At 46.1% G+C, this 18,876-nt stretch overlaps 1 protein-coding gene across 2 annotated transcripts in view; it reads left to right on the plus strand.

Annotated features, from left to right (window-relative positions):
* The first annotated feature begins 3,599 nt into the window (after window positions 1-3,599).
* LOC311271804 (prospero homeobox protein 1-like) overlaps window positions 3,600-18,876 on the plus strand; it is a 33,580-nt gene continuing 18,303 nt past the window's right edge. Inside the window, exons 1-4 of one of the 2 annotated variants that reach the window (XM_084377665.1) lie at window positions 3,600-3,881; window positions 6,840-8,903; window positions 12,801-12,908; window positions 18,042-18,236. In XM_084377665.1, the coding sequence (XP_084233791.1) occupies window positions 6,906-8,903; window positions 12,801-12,908; window positions 18,042-18,236 (2,301 nt within the window). In that variant the 5' untranslated portion in view covers window positions 3,600-3,881; window positions 6,840-6,905. Of the gene's footprint in view, window positions 3,882-4,180; window positions 4,196-6,839; window positions 8,904-12,800; window positions 12,909-18,041; window positions 18,237-18,876 lie in introns of those variants that run through there. The other variant, XM_084377666.1, reaches the window with a different exon arrangement.

An 18,876-nucleotide genomic window follows, 5' to 3' on the forward strand; every position in this document is an offset into this window, starting at 1 on the left:
TCTCTCACACACACACACACACACGCACACACACACGCCTCCATAATCACCACTACTTGTAGCCTAGAAAGAGGGATGTGGGTCACCGGGGTCCACACTGTGCCAGCTATCACAGCCCTGTAGCAGCCAAGAAGTAATATCACTAATAATAACATCTATGTAAATTCCTGTCATTTCACTATTTCTTACATTGTGTTCAGGTCAGGCACATGGAGGCTCCCTGTTTGTTTTTTTCTCCCTGAAATGTGTTTTTTTTGCCTTGATAACAGAAACAAGTGCGATATTATATTTTCCTCCAGCATCCTCATCTTTGATGGTTAAAGCTGAATACATTAAGTGCTGGACATGAGGCCCAACAAGGACTGTAGAGGCTCTGAGAGTCAGACGCCTACTCACTTATTACACTCGGACAAATCCTGCATCCTCCTCTCCTCCTCTCCTCTCCTCTCCTCTCCTCTGTCCTGTCTCCTAAACCTTTTTATTCAGGGACCCGGAGACCTCTCCGGAACAAAACAGCTTTTAGCGCTACCATCTCTCTCTGCTTGTGTTTTCGCAAATAGCTCTCTCTCTCTCTCTCTCTCTCTCTCTCTCTCTCTCTCTCTCTCTCTCTCTTATTTCTCAGAAAAAAAAAAAAGAAATGTGTGAGTGAAAAGAAATGGAGCTGTTGCAGGAGCTCATCAAGTCATTATCTGATTAATGCCATGCCAGGAGATTGCTTCTTCTCCAGAATCTATCAAGAATAATTCATGTAACTTAAATGCAGGTGATTTCAGGTTGGTTATGTTTTCAGTTTGCTCCAAAAAATAAGAGGAAAGACGAGCCATCAACAGCAGCAACTAACAACAACAACATAACAATAATAACAATAATAATAATAATAATAATAATAATAATAATAATAATAATAATAGAGAGATAGTTGACCCGTCGTTAATCCAAATTAATGCTGAGGAAAAAATAGGCCACTGGCTCTTCTCCACTCCGGCATACCATCACCGCGTCCCCGCGCTAATATCACTTAATTGCGGTCAGAATGTGATAGAAAGCACCTTTTATAACACCTCTGGGAGATATATTGCTATCACACCCTCCCTCCTTCTGCTTTTGGGCCCAACTCTAATAAATATGTCAATAAATTCAGCCATCAGTGCGCAATGCCAGAGCGCACTATCAGTCTTGGGCATCGAGGTGTGTCGAGCCAAAAGAGAGGGGGGGAAAGCGAGTTTGAAATAAATACACCGAGTTGATCCACCTGGAATGGGCCGCGATAAGAGCAGCCGGTGTTAACCACCACGTTTCCTCTACACCTCATCCGAGTCTTCCTTTTCCAAACACGCGTTTCTTTAATGTCCCGGCCTGTTTTTCCAGCCTGTGTGCGCACCGACGGCACCCGGGGGAGCCGAGGCCAAATCAGCCACACAGGCCAGTAGAAGGGGAGCAGGGCGGCCGGGACACCTGCTTTGGAAAAGACACTCCAGACACTAAAAGTTTGCTGACTTCGTTGCATTTCGTTGGTCCCAAAAAAACACTTGCTCGCGACATGGAAAAGAGACTCGCCTTTTCCTTTCTGGCACCTGACAGAGGGAGCATATGGAAAATAAGATTTATCGTTAAGTACTTTGGGATCCTGTTTGTGCAGAGGAGGAAAAAAAAAAAGAGGAGATTCTGCGTGCAACAAATGAATCAGAAGTGAAGAGCTGGAAAATAGGGCACAGGCACGCTGATCTGATGAGAATAACGCGTGAACAAGTTTTTTTTAATGGCTGCAACAAATTGATTCACCAGTAAAAAAAATAAAATAATAATAACGTTAATAATAATGTATATTTCGTGCGTTCGTTATGAGATACATTTAAAGGTGATGTGCTTAATACGAGGCTTACGCGCTCTCTAATTGCAGAAACGCAGGCAGAGCCAGATGTGACCTGCTTTATCCAGAGATGTCGTGAGAGCCGATGCAAAAAAATTATTCTCATCTGTAAAAGATTAATTCGAGTGGCACAAAAACAATTATTTCCTAAATTATATAAATGACAATTTGTGTGCGTGTGTGTGTGTGTGTGTGTGCACCTGTTGTAAAGGTAGAAGTGGGGAAATAATTCCTGTGCGCAAAAATAAAATAAAAAAAACTGCAGCGTAATAATAAATATCCAATTTGGAAATAATGCAGGAGGATGAGGGCGAGCGAGCAGTCATCGTTTCATAAATCAGAAGCGTCAGACGGGTTGGATCAGATGTCAGTGTCCGCAGGGTTCAGCCTCACAGGTGGGGAAGGTTGAAAGAGAGAAAAATCTAATAATTCATTTAAATCTTTAAATTTGCGAACATGAAAGTGGATTTTTTTGTTGTTGTTGTTGTTGAATAATCATCTTTCATGACAGGGCAATCTTTACGCGCGGGGGGGGATTGTCGTTTTCAGTGGCAGCAGGGCTGCAGGATCCGAGTGACAGACGTTTCATGATGATATTCGGCTCTTCTCTGAGCGTTTCAACAAAGAGACGTTTAGCTCTCCTCAGATATTGGCTCTTCCCCGGATAATCTGAATTCCAAAGCAAAGCTCGGAGCCTCTGTGCTCGCTTTGGCTTGTCCATAAAAATCAGACTTTTCGCTGCGGACCAATGAGAAAACCGTGCACGTAAAATATCTCTACATGCCACTTTGAACCTCCAATGCCCGAGTGACCCACTACTGTTGTTCCCTCTGAGAAGCTGCACGCTAAATATGCAGCAGTTGTCTTTGCGGTGAGGGGGGGAAAGAAGAAAAAAAATAGAGGCTGATGTTTAAAATATAAACCTTATTAAGAGATCAAATTACAAAGTTGGCAATCGAAGCATGCGTCAACACGAGCGTTAAAAAGTAACTTTGAATCACACTGCCACAAGGAAGAAAGCATTCGCATTAAAACCTCACAAAACTCCAACTTTAAAATATAATTTAAAGTGTCATTCATCTTAAAAATGTGTCTTTATGAGTCACTGTAATAAATCAACGTACAAGCGGGATTTAAACTCACCGGTTGCCAAAGAAATCTACACATTTTCTGTGTTTTCTGATTCTGATTTTCTCCTCTAGCTCTGACACTTAGTATATTCACGATCTCTTGGAACCACTATTAAAAAAAACTTCCCCATTTAAAGTCTTGAACATGAGAATAAACCCCATAACAACATGTAGACTATGTGTTTTATTGCGGCTTAATAGTGTAATGCCAAAGTGCGGAACGATTCTTACTCGCGCAGTCGCTGATTTGGGAAGAAAGAGATTAGTAAGAGTGGTATTTCCTTTTTTTTTTTTTTTTTTTTTTTCCTCCTCCTCCTCCTCCTCTCTCTCTCTCTTTAGTTGCGTGCTCAAGTCCCGTTCTCTGGTCAAGTTCAGTGCGTTGTTCTCCGGACCCCGGACGGACGCTTCTTATTGGTAGGCTGCGACGGTTACATCACCGCCGCTCGTGACGCGCACGTCTTCCTGTTTCCTTCAGCCGCGTCTTAAAGTGAATCTTTAGTGGCGGAGGAGCGCTCCAGCGTTCCCTCTGCATCCAGTGCGCCTCGGAGACGCACAGACGCAGACGCTCTCTCTCTCTCTCTCTCGCTCTCTCTCTCTCTCTTGCACTCTCTCTATGTCTCTCACTCTTGTAGTCACAGCAGAGGATAGAGGGAGAGATCGACGCGCAAGAGCTCTTTTCATCTTCTATATTTTCCCTATTTTGTTCCTTTCGCCCGCGTCGCTGACTTTATTCCAGCTCTTCCTTCTCTGAGAAACTCTTACATCCCTGTAATCCAGCCATCCGCCGAGCTCTGCAACATATTCCCTCTCTTCTTTTTTTTTTTTTTTTTTTTTTTTTGGTCGCCGTTGGAGTTCAGGTTGTCCCCCTCTTCATCTAAAGGGTAAGTAACCTTGTCCTCGGATACCTCCCTCTCCTGTGCTGCCTCGCCTGCGCACGGTGGGCGGAAAGAGAAAAAAAATAAACATCATTAACGAGGGGGAATTTATTCTGGTGATCAGCAGCTAATCATATCTATAGGGCATTATTTGCTCTGTGTCGTTCCCCTCATCTTGATGTGTGGTAAGAGTTGCGTGAGCAGCCCGTGTGTATTTTTTATTTATTTATTTGTTGTTGGTGTTGCGAGGATGATTTGCGGACGGTAGCCCAACCTTCCTCATCAAAGCGGCCATCAAGTTGATTTGCAACTTTTACGAAGTAAGTTTGGGAAGCTTTTTTTGTTTTGTTTTGGAGACGTGATGTAAAAACGTGAGTTGATTTACAGACGCGTACTGAGATTCACCTGTGTTTGATTTGAAAAGCGTGTATTCGCTGTTACCTCTTTGTCCTGTGGGCTCAATCTTGTTGTAACACCCCCTAAGATGCCTTTTTATCGTCACAAAATCCACAACCGGGCGGTTGCGGAGCTTGTCAGTCGCCTTGTTTGGTGAATTTGGTGTTTATCTTCTTACTTTTTTTTTTGGACAACTGTGAGAAAACGCAGCCGGTCGTATTGTTGTCAGTGTCCGCAGCTGTGTCTCTGAGATATCTTAGTCCATCCACTGACCAGCAGATGTGCCAAGAAACAGTCAGGTCTCTGCTTTAGAGCGTAAATGTTGTTGGACTTCAAGTTTAACTCGTAAAAGTTACAGAAACTGGGCATTATTTTAATTCAAGACACGTTTCGCACCTTAACTTTACTCTTTACTTTGTTCAGCTGAAAGTTTTGTTTCGGGAATTGAAAAAAGAAAAACAGGTTTACGAGGTTTTGGTGAGCTTGTTGTTCACAGCTTGGAATTGTTGAAAGGTCTTTAAATGAGAGAGAGACGGAGAGAGTGAGTGCGCATGAGCAATGGGAGACAGGTGCGCCGTCGGAAAAGACAGGTGCTGGTGACTATTTCAAGCTCATTGTTAAGATCCTGAGGCGGTAGAGTCAAGTTTTTTTTTTTCTTTCTTGGAGATGTATCACCTCTTGTCTGAACTGCTGGATATGGCTGTCAAGACTTGAGCCCAGGCCATTTATCAAATGGTTGTATTGTAGATTAATGTTGTGACTTCAGAAGGAGGAATTATTCACCTCTTATTCCAGCAAATTAGACAATTACAGTTTTATCTTGTGAGTTTACAAAATGTCAATTTCCCCAAATGTTTTTTTCAGAGTGAGAAACCTGCTTATGCTTGTCCGCCTTGTGCGGTGCTTCACACAACCCAGCCTCTAACAAAGCCAACAGTAAAGTTGTGTGTGTGCGCTCATGTGTGTGTGTGTGTGTGTGTGTGTGTGTGTGTGAATGAAAAGAAAGAAGACTTGCTTAAAAAAAAAATACTTTTAGCATGCAGCAAATGTGTAAAGATGTTAAAGTTTCTTTTAGTCGGAGCAGGCAAATAATCGGGTAAAGAAAATGTTTTTTAAATCTCACTGGAGGTCAGTTTCCCCCGTCACTCTTCAATTTAGATGTCTCTGAATGGCTTTTGTCTGAATATTACAGCAAAATTAAACATAGATTTGAATCAGTCTTTTAAAATTTCTTTATACAAATTATTTTTTTTCTTAAAATCTACCAAAATCAGTGTAACATTTGAGTTTATGTGCTACCTGTAAAATTCAAGTCAAGTAAAGAGTGTATGTATTACATTTCTGTAATATTTTATTATTCTTTACCGAGTCTCGATAAGGGCTGGTGTTTTCCTGACGAGTGTAAAAAGAAAAATGTAAATTGTCGCACCACTTTCACGCCGTTAAGAAACATCCACATATTTATATATTCACTAACCTCTTTAATTTTTTTTTAAAGAGAGGCATACAGATTAAACGGTCTAATAATATCACTACATTTGAGATTGGATGCATCTGATATGGCTCTGACTAAGACACTGCCACTGCTGCTTACATAGCATTATTGATGCAGGCCTGTACTGACAAAACGTTTTGCTTTCAGAGGGGCATTAGGGTTTTTGTAAGAGCGCTTTAAGTTGCTCCTTGCCAGAGTTGACCCTTGTGACCTATTCATTTGAGCAGAATTAACTGCCCTTGCCAGATGAAAAGACAAACAAAAAACACAGAAGTGAGCTCACGCTGGCACCAAAATCAATAGGCCTATTTTGTGTTTTCTTTTATGTGCCACTCTCCCCATTGCTTAAGATATGATGGCCATATTGATTTATGTGGACACAGGACTTGCATTTTAAAATTACACAACGTGTGAACATGGTTTAAAATAAGAATATTTTGCTGATCTAACCAAACGATATCTCAATTACTAAATTTAGGATTTAATAGTGTATCAAAAAAGGACATGTACAACATGCACTCCCTCCCCTTGTACGCGGCATTTTTTAAACACTCTTAACCTTATTTCTTATTATTTTATTTTGTGAATTAATAGCTCGTATGTTGGCTCACACCGCACAAAAATGGAAATGAGGACAAGTACTTAAGTAATTATCATAATTTTATGCAGCTTTGTGTTCCGTGGGAACTGGTTCAGTGTCGCGCGGCGTGTAACAGGGGACAGGATAAAATGTAGGACTTTGCCCTGGAATGTCGAGCCAAGGCCTAATTCTGACCCCATCTTGCCTGCTCTCTTTACCCCTCTGTCACTGATCCTTACTGCCTGAATCCAACCACGGGTGTCCCTGTCCTTGTAGGAACATATATGTCGGCTAATACAATTCTCCTGAGGTTGACAGATTTTCATTGTTTCAGCCTCTGAAAAGCTTTTCTGTTCAATGCAGATTTAGTCCCGACACTGAAGTGTTCTAGGACATGTCCTGCCTGAGTGAGTGAGTGAGTGAGTGAGTGACTTAGAGTCTAAAAATATATCTCACTCTAATGAGTCATGTATCTGTGAATTTTTGCCCACAGGTACTCAGAGGCTTTGATCCTAGAGGACTGGGTTTGTGGGATATGGCCCAATAGCAGCAGCCCGTGATGCCGGACCATGACAGCGACTCCCTCCTGAACAGACAGACCAAGCGAAGACGTGTGGACATTGGTGTTAAGAGGACCGTGGGCAGCACAGCCTCCTCCACAGCAGCAGCCACAACAGCAACCACTGATAACATTGCCCGCGCCAAAGCAGCCATTTTCAGTGCCATGAACTCTCTGAGCTCCCACTCTCACCACGGATCAGACACCGACTCCATGGAGTGCTCTGTAGTGCAGCCACATGGTGGGCCTGGCGTTGTATCAGCCAGCGACAGTGAATCCAAGTCCAATGTACTCCGAAAGCTACTGAAGAGGGCCAACTCATATGAGGATACCATGATGCCCTTCCCTGGCACCACCATTATCTCCCAGCTTCTCAAGAATAACATGGCTAAAAATGGAGGCGGACCCGAGAGGGGAGAAAGAGGGGACAGAGGTGATAGGGACGCCGGCTTCCCCGGATCAGGGCTCTCCAATGCAAGTTCAGATGCTCCCCAAGAGGATGCATGCAGTAACTCCTCCCAGGACAGCACCCCTCAAGAGTGCTTGTCACCGTTTGGTCGTCCTCCAGGCCTGGCCACCTTTGACATCGAACGACTCAATGATGAACACCTGCGTGCCAAGAGAGCCCGTGTAGAGAACATTATACGTGGTATGAGCCACTCACCCAGTGTGGTGGTACCTGCTGCTTCCCGTCATGAGCGTGACCATGAGATGGATGGAGATAGGGACATGGAGTTAGATTGCCCACCCCCTCAGTCCCAGCATCAGGCCCCCAGCAGCCCGCGGGGCGGCGAGGTGTGCAGCAGTAGCAGCCGAGAGAACAAGCGTAAGCAGCGTCTGCCTCAGCAGCAACAGCAGAGCTTCACCCAGCTGGTGTGCCAGAGGAAGGAGCAGAAGCAGGAGGAGCGACGGCAACTGAAGCTGCAGCTGGAGGACATGCAGAAACAGCTACGCCAGTTGCAGGAGAAGTTCTTTCAGATCTATGACTCAACTGACGACTCAGAACACAATGACCTCCACAATGACCTCCACAACGACATAGGAAACATGTCTGAGGACAGCCCAACCCGGTCTGACACCGGCGGTGATGATCGGGGTGGAGATGACTTGCGCTCTGACAATGAAATGTCTGACCTGGACCCGGGCCATTTCCTAGACAGGGCGCGGGCATTGCTTCAGGAGCAGGCCCTGCTGGACGGAGAGAAGCCAAGAAGAGAGGGGCTCGGCCGGAGCAAAGCACAGGGAGGTCCAGGCTCCTCCATGCATGCTGAAGGAAAACAGCTGGCAGAAACACTGAAGCAGGAACTCAATTCAGCCATGACGCAGGTGGTGGACACAGTGGTAAAAGTGTTTGCCAAGCCTCCACGCCCTACACCCCAGCAGGCCTTCCCCCCACTATCCTTACCACCTGAAAGATTTCCCAATGTTGTCAATGGAGACAACCCCAACTTCCACACCGCCAACCAGAGGCTGCAGTGCTTCGGTGATGTCATCATTCCCAATCCACTAGACTCATTTGCCAGCATGCCCGGGATGCCAGGCGCCGCCAATGACCAAACCGAGGCGCTGCCCTTAGTCGTGAGGAAGACACCCAGTGAGCACCACCACCAGTCCTCAGCTGTGGGTGCACATGGTGGGCACCACCATCCTGCCCTTCACCCCTCCTCGCTCTCTGCCTCCATGGGCTTCAGCCCTCCATCCTTTAGACACCCCTTTCCACTTCCTCTCATGGGCTACCCTTTCCAGAGTCCCCTCGGTGGGCCCACAGGTGGCTATCCAGGAAAGGACCGCTCCTCACCAGACTCCATGGACCTGTCCCGGGAGACCACCAGCCTGAGGACCAAGATGACATCAGGTCACCACCTTGTGCACCACCATCGCTCTTGTTCACCAGCACACCCTGGCAGCACAGCCGAGGGACTCTCCCTGTCCCTCATCAAGTCCGAGTGTGGTGATCTCCAGGACATGTCTGACATCTCACCTTACTCAGGCAGCAATGTATCCTTTCAGAAAATTTGTGTGGTATGTGTGTGTGTGTGTGTGTTTTGAGGAGGTTGAAAGGCAACAAGTGAATATGTATGACAGTGACCCTGATGTTTTAACTCTACGTGGTCCAGTTCAAACCAGCTCATGCTTGTGTAAGCCAGGAAAAATCTGATTCCAGGTGGTAATTCCCTGCGGAGACAGGTGCGAACATGGCATCAAAAGACACAAAGAGTTAAAAATCAAATCTTTTTTAGCCCTTTTGAAACAAGCCTAAGAATCTGAGAAATTGTTGATGAATCACTTTTCCTCCCACTGCTGTTCTCCTCTCCATTGTACTGCATTGTTGTATTTATTTTTATACTCATACCTCTTCCTTCTCACAGCACCGTACTGCCTTTTCTTCCATCTTCAATCCTAAGTGCTTTAAAAGCTTTCTTGTCACATATCACTTACTCACAAAGATTAGGGCCCCCATGACATTTACTGCCCCAATTCCCTTTATGAAAAAAATAGCCCTGAAAGAACAAGGAGGGAGATAGCATCCTGAAACTTGGCACACAATGGTGTTATATAGCCTCCCTTATAGTTTAACCCCAGTGTGCCCCAATCATGCCCTACGGATAAAGAGGCTATCCCCTATGGGAGGCTCAAATTGAATCCCCCGGAGACTCAGGACTAATAGCTTAAAGAGATACATTCAGGCCCTTCTCTGTTTCCCTTATACCTCCTTAGTCCCCAAGTATTCAACACCCCTTAACCCTTATGAAAGTTTGATTCGTGTCACACTGGTTGTCCTTAGAAGGCTTTGTCTTCAAGTCATTAACATTCATAACATGCTTAAGAAATTAATCCAACAGCTCTTTCCCTGTTGAGGCTTTATTAGTTAAGTGAATATGTATATTTAACACCTTAGCAGCCTTGTTTTTGCTCTTGCATGTACCTGAGTGCCGAGCTGTTATCGAGTGTGTGTGTGTGTGTGTCTGTGTGTGTGTGTATACACTTCTGTGTGTGTATGTGCATGTCACAAAAGGTTCGCCTGAGGACTCAGTAAAGATGTATATTTATGATTGCTTGTGTTTTCTCTTGTGTTCCTCTTATCATCCATCGCTGTTGTAAAAAGCCCACAATCATTGTCGTTTCTTTTCTCTTTTTTTCATTTCATAAAGATCTGTCAACAGCCCGGGGGGCCCTTCGGCTGTTGCTTGGCAGCCAAATACTTCTTTTTTTGTTTTCCCTCCCTGCAAACCCCCCTCCTCCCTGCCTTTTCTTTGAAGCGGACGTTAACAGGTGTTTGCAGCGAGCTGTTTATCTTTCATTACCTCGCCTTGTCTTGTCTTCTGACCCAAGGGTGAACGCTTTCCAGAGATCCATAATCCTTTGCTTCTACGGGCTCCCGATGGAGGGATGAAAAGAGAAAAGGGAGAGAGAGACATACAGAGACTGAGAGAAAGTAGAAAACAATCAAACAATAACCACATATGCCAGATGCTGTGGCTTTCATTGTAGCATTTATAAATTCAGGGCATTAACAGATGTATTCCCCTAAATGGAAAAAAACAGGCGTGTTTGTTGTTTCATTTTTGTTTCCTTGAGTTTATTCCACAGGTTTAGGAACAAAGTTAGGCTCTGACAAGATATCCGTTTGTTTATTTTTTATTACAATTTGCATGACATTTATGACTTTATTTGCATTTCTACTCTTACAGCTGGTTCCACTGATGTGGATTTTTTTTGATAATTCGTTTTTTTTTTTTTTTCTGTTTTCCGGAGCCTCAGAAGCCACAGACAGCTTGTCAGACATTTTGCGAGGTGTGTTCAAGTTCACCAGCTCTCGGCAGTGTTGTGGAGCAGATGGCTGCTATCAATTTCCTCATTTGTTCTCAGTCCGACTCCAAATATTCTTGTCCTTACACCTGGAATTAGGAAGTGGAGCAGCTATTTCCCTCTCATGACTTTGGGCTTTGGGGAAGTGTTGCGAGAATGATGATGTCTTGTCAGATGTGGCAGGCGAACAGTGGGCCAGCTGGTATGAGTGCACCATCATGACAAAATAATAGCCTCGCACGCCACCCCTAAGTCCAATCACAATTACATTTGCAAGCTGTGAGTGAATTGGAGATGAAAATGCCTCATCAGGAGATATGAAGCTTCTTAATTGTCGTCTGAAGGGAGGTGATATTGTGTTTATGGCTGGAGAGGTAAAACCTCGCCGTCTTTGTTTTAAAATAATTTTTAATTTCTGTGATAAGGGGAAAGCGATGCTAATCCTAATTGAAAAAGCAAAAACAAATTAATCTAAGTGTAAGTGCAGAGCTTTCACAGCGAATAAATCCCACCTTGCCTTTACTGAAAAAAAAAACAGCTCTCTTTTTCTCTCCCTCTGCCTCTCGCTCTGTCTGAGGATCCATTGTATCCCCTCCACTTGGAGCAGATGGTGTGGTGTGGAGAGTGAAGTGCTGCTCTTTTGGCCAGGCCTGACAGAGTAACACCAGTCTGCCAGGGTTTCCCCCACAAGACCCTCGCTGCGTATACAACTAACTCTCCCTCTCTCTCACTGAATCAGACAAAGTAGACAGGGTCTTTAAGGAGCCAACCCAGTGTGGTTCAGCATTTGCTGGCTTTGCTGTGTAACCCCGAGGCCAAGGGCAATCCAATCTAGCAGCTGATGCCTTCCTCCTACTCTATAGTTACAGCTACATCTGGACACTTGACTGATTTTAACGATCGCAGCCACCCCTGTAGATCATAAATAATGTCAAGCAATGTATTTTGCCCACTCAAGTGTAAACAGTCTTCATGAAAACTTGGGGCTGTATCTTCTGTGTAATTTAAAGCCCTGTCTTGCTCCTGCCTGATGAGAACCCTTGTTGAAACGGCCTGAGGTTTTAACACGCAGCCCGCCCCCCATCCCCATTCCCTTTTCAATGTCTTATCCTCCAGATTGATATTATCAGATGCATTATACGGCCGTTAATTCACCATGGAAATGGCTTGGGCCATTCGGTGGCGCAGATGTGTTTCAGTCCCCCATATCGCTGGCTGTGTCCAAAGCCTCAGAGCCCCTCTTCTCCTTCTCCTCCTCCTCCTCCTCCTCCTTCTTCTTTTGCTCCTCCAAGGGTTTGGCAGCGGCAGAGAGGCTGGGGGGTAGGGGTGGAGCAGAGGGAGGAGGAGGGGGATGTAATTGAAGGTTGGAACCATGCTATCCCTCAAGGTGCCCCCACCAGCCCATCTCCATCCTCTCTCTGCTGTTCAATCCAGGCGATCCATTAGGAAGACAAGGCCTCTGACATGTATTTGAATACGGCCTGTGCGAGTGTGAGAAGGTTTTTCATGTTGCTCGGGCCAGTGTTTGGGACTATCTCCTAGACCTTGTTTTGTCACTGATATGACGCCAGCATCAGACAGTCATATTCAGGCTTGGCATGTGTTGTCGCCAAGCCATTAGGCCTTCTTGCCCGTCACTGGCGTTAACTGCTGTCTTTGTCTGTGATATGCAAATGTCTCCTTTTTTCTTCTTCCTTTTTTTTTCGGGTGGAGGTTAGCGCGGGGTGTAGGCAAAGGCGTTTGCTCACTTTGACTGTGAAATGAGCCTCCTTATGTAAAAGCATCGGCTGTAGTGCTGGCCAGCGTTTTATTTACCGTGACGCTCTCACACCTGATACGGCCGATGCTAATTGCAAGCAAATGGTTCTGCTTTGGTGCACTGTCTTCAGCCAGCCCCCCCCCCTTCAGCAGCCTTGCACTCATGCCTGGAAGGAAATTTGGTTACCCATCATCCAAATGTTACTGCCAGTAACTAGCATGCACATAGATATTTGTGATAACATCCGTAGCTACAGTAAGCCTGATCTACCATAAGTTGTTTCCCTCCAAACAGTTGTTGATGTCCTTAATTGCGTTCATGTTCAGATCCAAGAGGGTCTCTCTCCCAATCACCTGAAGAAAGCCAAGCTCATGTTTTTCTACACCCGCTACCCGAGCTCCAACATGCTTAAGATGTTCTTCTCTGATGTCAAGGTAAGCGTTTACAACCTCTTTATCCATTATCTTCTTCACACACTGTCTATTTGGCTATTTTCTTTTAGACTTGACTTCTTTTGCTGCATGTAACAAGTCTAAAGATGGTTAACACTCTGTTGCGTCTCTTTTCTGCCTCTTGCCGCTTTTCTACCTCGCACAACCGTCAACGCACCTGCTTTAAAAGGGGAAGTTTGAGTTGTAATTTGGGATGTGCTGGCTTCGGCTGCCGAGAACAGTGTACGCTTGTCTGTCTTGAAACAGGGCCCTTTCCCTTCGCTTAAGTTATGGTTTTATGCAAAAGATGAAAGAAGAGGAAGTTGAATGGGTTTACATGAGGGAGCTGGAGAGCCTATGAGTATTCTAAAGATAAAGAGCGAGATGAGTAATGGAGGGTTGGAGAGGGCAGAGAGGAGGATGGAGCCTAGAGACGGAGGAGTGGTTATCCGAGCAGGTGTAGGGAGGATGGTTTGATGGAGGGAGGGGAGAAGGGAAAGAGTCGGTTTGGGGGGGGAACATGGCAAGGATGAGCGTTGGCTCCGCCGGGAGTTTAATGAAGGAAATTTGGAAAACAAAGAAGCACAATATGTAAGCTGCACAGAAAAAAAAACAAGAACAACAACACAATGGCCGTTGTAGTGTGTGCGACCGAGTTTGTTCGTGTTGTTGTTGTTTTGTGTGTGCGCGCCCCTCTCGGACCATACGGAGGGGTAAACACTGTGACATATCCAGGCCATCTTATTCAAATCAGAAGATAAAGGTCCCCTTTTTTCCCAGCTGCCCCCTCTGTGGATGCCGTCGCCGCCAACCATAACTCGAGGGTCGTTTTTTCTGAATACAGTTAAAAAGGAGGGTCGGCACCTGCACACGTCGTTCCGTTACAAAAACCCTCGATATTAAATCATCCCACTGATTTTATATTGGTGTGATATTTGCTGTTGAACAATCGCACCGACAATTAGCATTTAAAATGCGAATCACTCGTTCCACTGACTAATAACTCCCAATGAGGTGGCCTCCTCATGAATGACCTCATCAGATCCTTAAACAAGGTCAAGATAGTTAAGGGGATTATGAGTCAAATTGGTTTGTTTTTGTTTTCGGGAGATGACAATGGACTCAAGCTGTAAGTTTGTAGACATGTATGGGAATGAGACTGACTACTGTATCTAATTAGATCCAGCCAGCATGGCCTCTTAAGCGAGTGGGTGTCCTCAGACATGAGTCTTGAAGGCTAATCAGGTCTCGACTAATCAGGTCTTGACTGTCAAGAACCTAATGAACGTGGGAAGTGGGTTGCCCTAACAAGTGGGGGACGCCGTGGCAGTTGTTCCCCTTCATTAAGCGCCTTTTTAAGACTATTGTGACTTTTGTTTGACTTTTGGTGTTTGTGAAATGTTATGACAGATGCGCCATAATACCATTGTTGGTGCTGCTAATGACGGCCTATAGTATCATCCCTGGCTTTAAGACGTCTCATCATTAATGCAGATATTGTTTTGATAGAGGCTGACAGATTAATGAACAGATTAAATGAAGACTTTCAGTAAATTAATAAAGTCAGCTGAAGTTCTTGCCTTTGTAAAGAGATACGCTGTGCTGTAGATTAATTACAGCCTGTTTAGACATTGATGCATTGTCCTCTATTTTTCAAGCAAACACAACCTCACACACACCTTGCTTTCTGTGGCTCTTTTAGCGGCAAGCCTCAGTATTTGGGCCAGTCATGTGCTGTGGAGTAGCGGAGGTCAGGAGGGTTTTCCCTTTTCTATATGTCATTCCTTCTCTTTTCTTTTTTTTCGCTGATGGTGTGGCATGGTATGTGTGCCTCGGCGGGGCCGGGGAGAAAGAAAAGCCAGCCGCTGGATTTGAGTCGCCGCAGTAACAAAAGCCCGCTTTCCAGGGCCGCTTTTTGTGTGCAGTCAGCCAATAGGCAGCCGGAGATTATCTCCCACAATTCACCCCTGCGAAAACAGGAAACGTTGGAAAGCCCTGATGACTGTGAAGGGGCTTACGAGAGAGAGAGAGAGAGAGAGAGAGGGAGAAAGAGAAAGAGAGAGGGAGTGAGGGAGAGAGAGGGGGAGGCCCGTACAGGCTTCTGTGTCTTTCTGCTCTTCTCTCCGGTTGTTCTGGATGTAGCTTAGCACTCTGAGGTCATCTGTGTGCTTTCTGCTCCATTGTTGACCACTATGTCAGGGAGAGTGTTGGCGAGAGACTCACACTTTCATCCAAATGCTTTTCAGCGAAACGTTTTCACCCTAAACGAAAAGAAGGAAGTGTAAAAAACGGTTTCATTCCACGTATTAATAAATTGGCTGACGTGTGCGCAGACGCTCAAAGTGCCCGGATACTTTTGGCAGGCGACTAATATAGTTTAGACCAAGGATACTTGAGTGTTTTCCTTTTCTGGACTTAAGTATGCGCCTGTGCATGAGCAGAACATATGTGTGTGTATGCGTGTGTGTGTGCCACTTTCTATCTTGCGCTGTTAGCACTAAGCGCTGACCTTTCACAGGCTCTTGAGTGTGAGTGTGAGAAACACGCTCTCGCTGTCTCTCTCTCATCTGCCTCTCAGCCAGGCACACACACACACACACCCTTATAGACACTTATATGCTCAAAATGCAGCGCGTGTACAGACACACACGCATACACACACACACAAAGTTGTTATACGCACCTATATGCACAAAATGCAGAGCGTCTACACGCGCGCGCACACACATTTTCCTCGCTGCAGCTCATGTGTGTGCTGGCTGACCCCTGCCAGCTCTGATTAAGGAGCTGCACTGATGTGCTCCTTTGAACCAATCCCCTCCTTTTACCCTGAACACACTCGTCCTTAGCTGCTATCAGGGGTCCTCTGTCCCCCACCAGCAACTTAATGAACCAAGACTGCTTGAAGCTGCATGGGGGACTTGCCAAAACCGAGTCCCTGAGTGAGCTGGGAACAGTTGATGTGGATATAATATAATTTAGTGCGTTTACCTGCAAGTACAGTAAATATTGTATGTTTTGTGCACTCCGTGCTGTGATTGAGCCACAGTTCAGTTCACTTGCTCAGGCCCTAATACATCTTCCCCTGAGCTGTCGGTATAATAAAGTAATCCTTGTCCAAAGTGACAAATCTATCCGTCAACTCGGCTGCTGTGACACCAAAGGTCTCCTGCATGAGCGATGGTAACTCTTTCACTGACTTTAATCTCAGTATGTAGCGCTCGATCTCGCACGCACCTCAGGTGCGCGCACGCACACATGCTTGCATAGATCGGCGACCAATTCACTAATGTCTCAGATACACAGGCAGTAAGACTTATTCTGATCTTATACACGAGGTCGGACAACTTGGATGAAACAGTGTTGTTGTGCGTGGTCACACTCCGACTGTCTGCTACATTGTGTGGGTTTAAGAATAGCCCCGTGCAGCCGATGTATTTGTAAGTGTCAGTAGTTTGTTTGTTTGACACTCCGATGTCACGACCCCAGCTTGCTGACTGCTCACGTTCCGACCCTCCGCCCCCCCCCACCACCACCCAGCGAAGCGCCATTGTCCGACAGCACTGACCTGCACCCGTCCTCCTCTCCTCCCCCCCTCCCTCCCTCATTTCCCCATTTATGCTCACCCTGCACTTTACGACAGCCACCATGCCCCCCCCCCTCTACATACACCCTCCAAAACCCCTGCCAAACAATGTCAAGCGGACTTATTCTTTTCCACTCCGCCATTATGTCATCTGCTGATCATTCCAGAAAGGCACGGCGCTCTCCTTTACCCCCCAATTCCACCACCACCACCCTCCCCCCCGTCCCACCTTGGCCCAACTCTTTCTCCCCTTCTGATTCGCCAACTTTTTCCGCCTGCCTTCGCCCGTCCCGTTTGCCTCGCCCTCCCATCTTCCATGTGCTTGCGTGTGTTTGACTGCCATCCCACATCGCGAAGAGTGTGTGTGCATGTTTGTGCGTGTCTGTGTGTTGTCGAACAATAGCCGGAGCCTAATCTCCATGTCAAAACCGCTCTGCCTCCCCAGCGAGCAGTCCGCTCAGCGTTTAGTGGCGTTTTGTCCCCCCATTCTTCCAGCACCACAAAAAGACCAGAGGGGAGGGAGGAGGGAAGGCCTGTGTGTGTGTGTTTGTGTGTGTGTATGTGTGGACGAAGGGTGTGGGTGATGGTTGAGGGTGTCAAGCATTTCACATGCTAGAATTTTGAATTCGAGAGATGAAATTTCTGTGAGTCTCTGAGCGTTTATTTGTACATTTTTAAGGATTAAGAGCTTTCAGCGGGGCATTTTAGAGTGACCCAGCTAGGCGACTACCCTGATGTCCTTATCAAGTGGTTTGGATGTTTGGACAGTGTGTTTTCACTGCTGAGGCCAGGCGGAAAAAGAGCCGGGACCAGCCGAGGCTCTTAATAGGTTTACCTCGTCCCATTGAATCCAGCAGAGCGGGACAGATCAGATAGCCACAGTCTTCTCCGCTTTACGCTTATCATCTCCCTCTTTCTCTCTCTTCCTCTTTCTTTCTTTTGCTCTTTTTCTTCTCCTTTCTTTCCGCCTGGGAGGTGCGGAGAGGGGAGGAGAATCGGGGTGTAATTGGTGAACGGGGTTAAGTACATGTTTGAGCCCCCTGCGGGCCAGGGCGCTTCAGATGATGACTTAATCGTTTTTCTGGTCAATTATGTGTTTGCGGTCTCGCGTCCACCACCCCCCCCTCCTTCCACCTCTCTCACCACTCTCAGGGTTATGATAGGGGGGAGGTCTGCTCCCAGTGGGGAAGATGAACCACACACACACACACACACCCTCACTCACACACACTCTCTCCCGCCTCCTTGCTAGCTGTCTTACTTAATGTCTCTATTATCTTCCCTCACTCCACGACCTGTGTTCTCTCTTGCGCTCGTCTTTAATCTTCCCCACTCTTTTTAAGTTATCGCCTCACGTCTCGACTCCCTGATGTGAACACGCTCTCATCCTCACACTTCCTTCTACTCGCTCATACCTAAAATCCACTGGCTTAATAAAGATTAGACATGGCAGCCTTCCCTCTACAGCGATCCCGTTGATTTCCACTCAAAATGTCTTTGGATTTCAATAATTCCGGCGCCCTAACTCTTCCCCTCATCTCTCGTTCCAGTTCAATCGCTGCATAACCTCCCAGCTGATCAAGTGGTTCAGCAACTTCCGGGAGTTCTACTACATCCAGATGGAGAAGTTTGCCCGCCAGTCCATCAACGACGGAGTCACCGGGAGCGAGGAGATGAGCGTCAGCCGCGACTGCGAACTCTTCCGAGCCCTCAACATGCACTACAACAAGGCCAACGACTTCGAGGTAAAAACACACTTTCAGAAAATGTTTCAAAAACGTTCTCAGCGAGGAGGAGGAGGAGGAGGAGGAGCTGAGAGTGGAAAAAATAGACGTCGAATTTCACCTGATACCTCGTGATGCAGGCGGGTAGTGTGACACCATCTCACTGTGTCCTCGCTGTGACTGTTCTCAGTGCTGAGTTCAAGTCTCTTATACATCCTGCTGCACTCGGCACTATAATGTGTACCATCGTCGTTCTGGGAAAACCATCTCGAGAATAGTCAGATGATTAGAGCTTTGGGACGATTCTCTCAGAATATTCTTTGCTTAATCCTACAGTTTTTTTTTTCACAACAATTCAAACAGATACGTTTCACTGGACAGAAATAATACGAAGAAAATATTGTTTTCTAAAGCCAGGTACGGTAGATATGTGAGGAACTCTCATCCGATGAGGAAGAAACTTTACTGACACCTTGCACGTTTTGCCTCTTCCCTTCCCCTAATTCCCCTCAGTTGCTCCATTGTGTGTGTGTGTGTGTGTGTGTGTGTGTGTGTGTGTGTGTGTGTGTGTGTGTTCGAGAAACCACCCTTTACTTCCCCAGTCCTCATTTGCCTATCATCTGTGGCGAGATGTTTGCATGTGTGTCTTCCAGTGTATTGT

Source organism: Pagrus pagrus, assembly GCF_965226575.1.
Source record: "Pagrus pagrus genome assembly, chromosome: 16".
NCBI lineage: Eukaryota > Metazoa > Chordata > Actinopteri > Spariformes > Sparidae > Pagrus > Pagrus pagrus.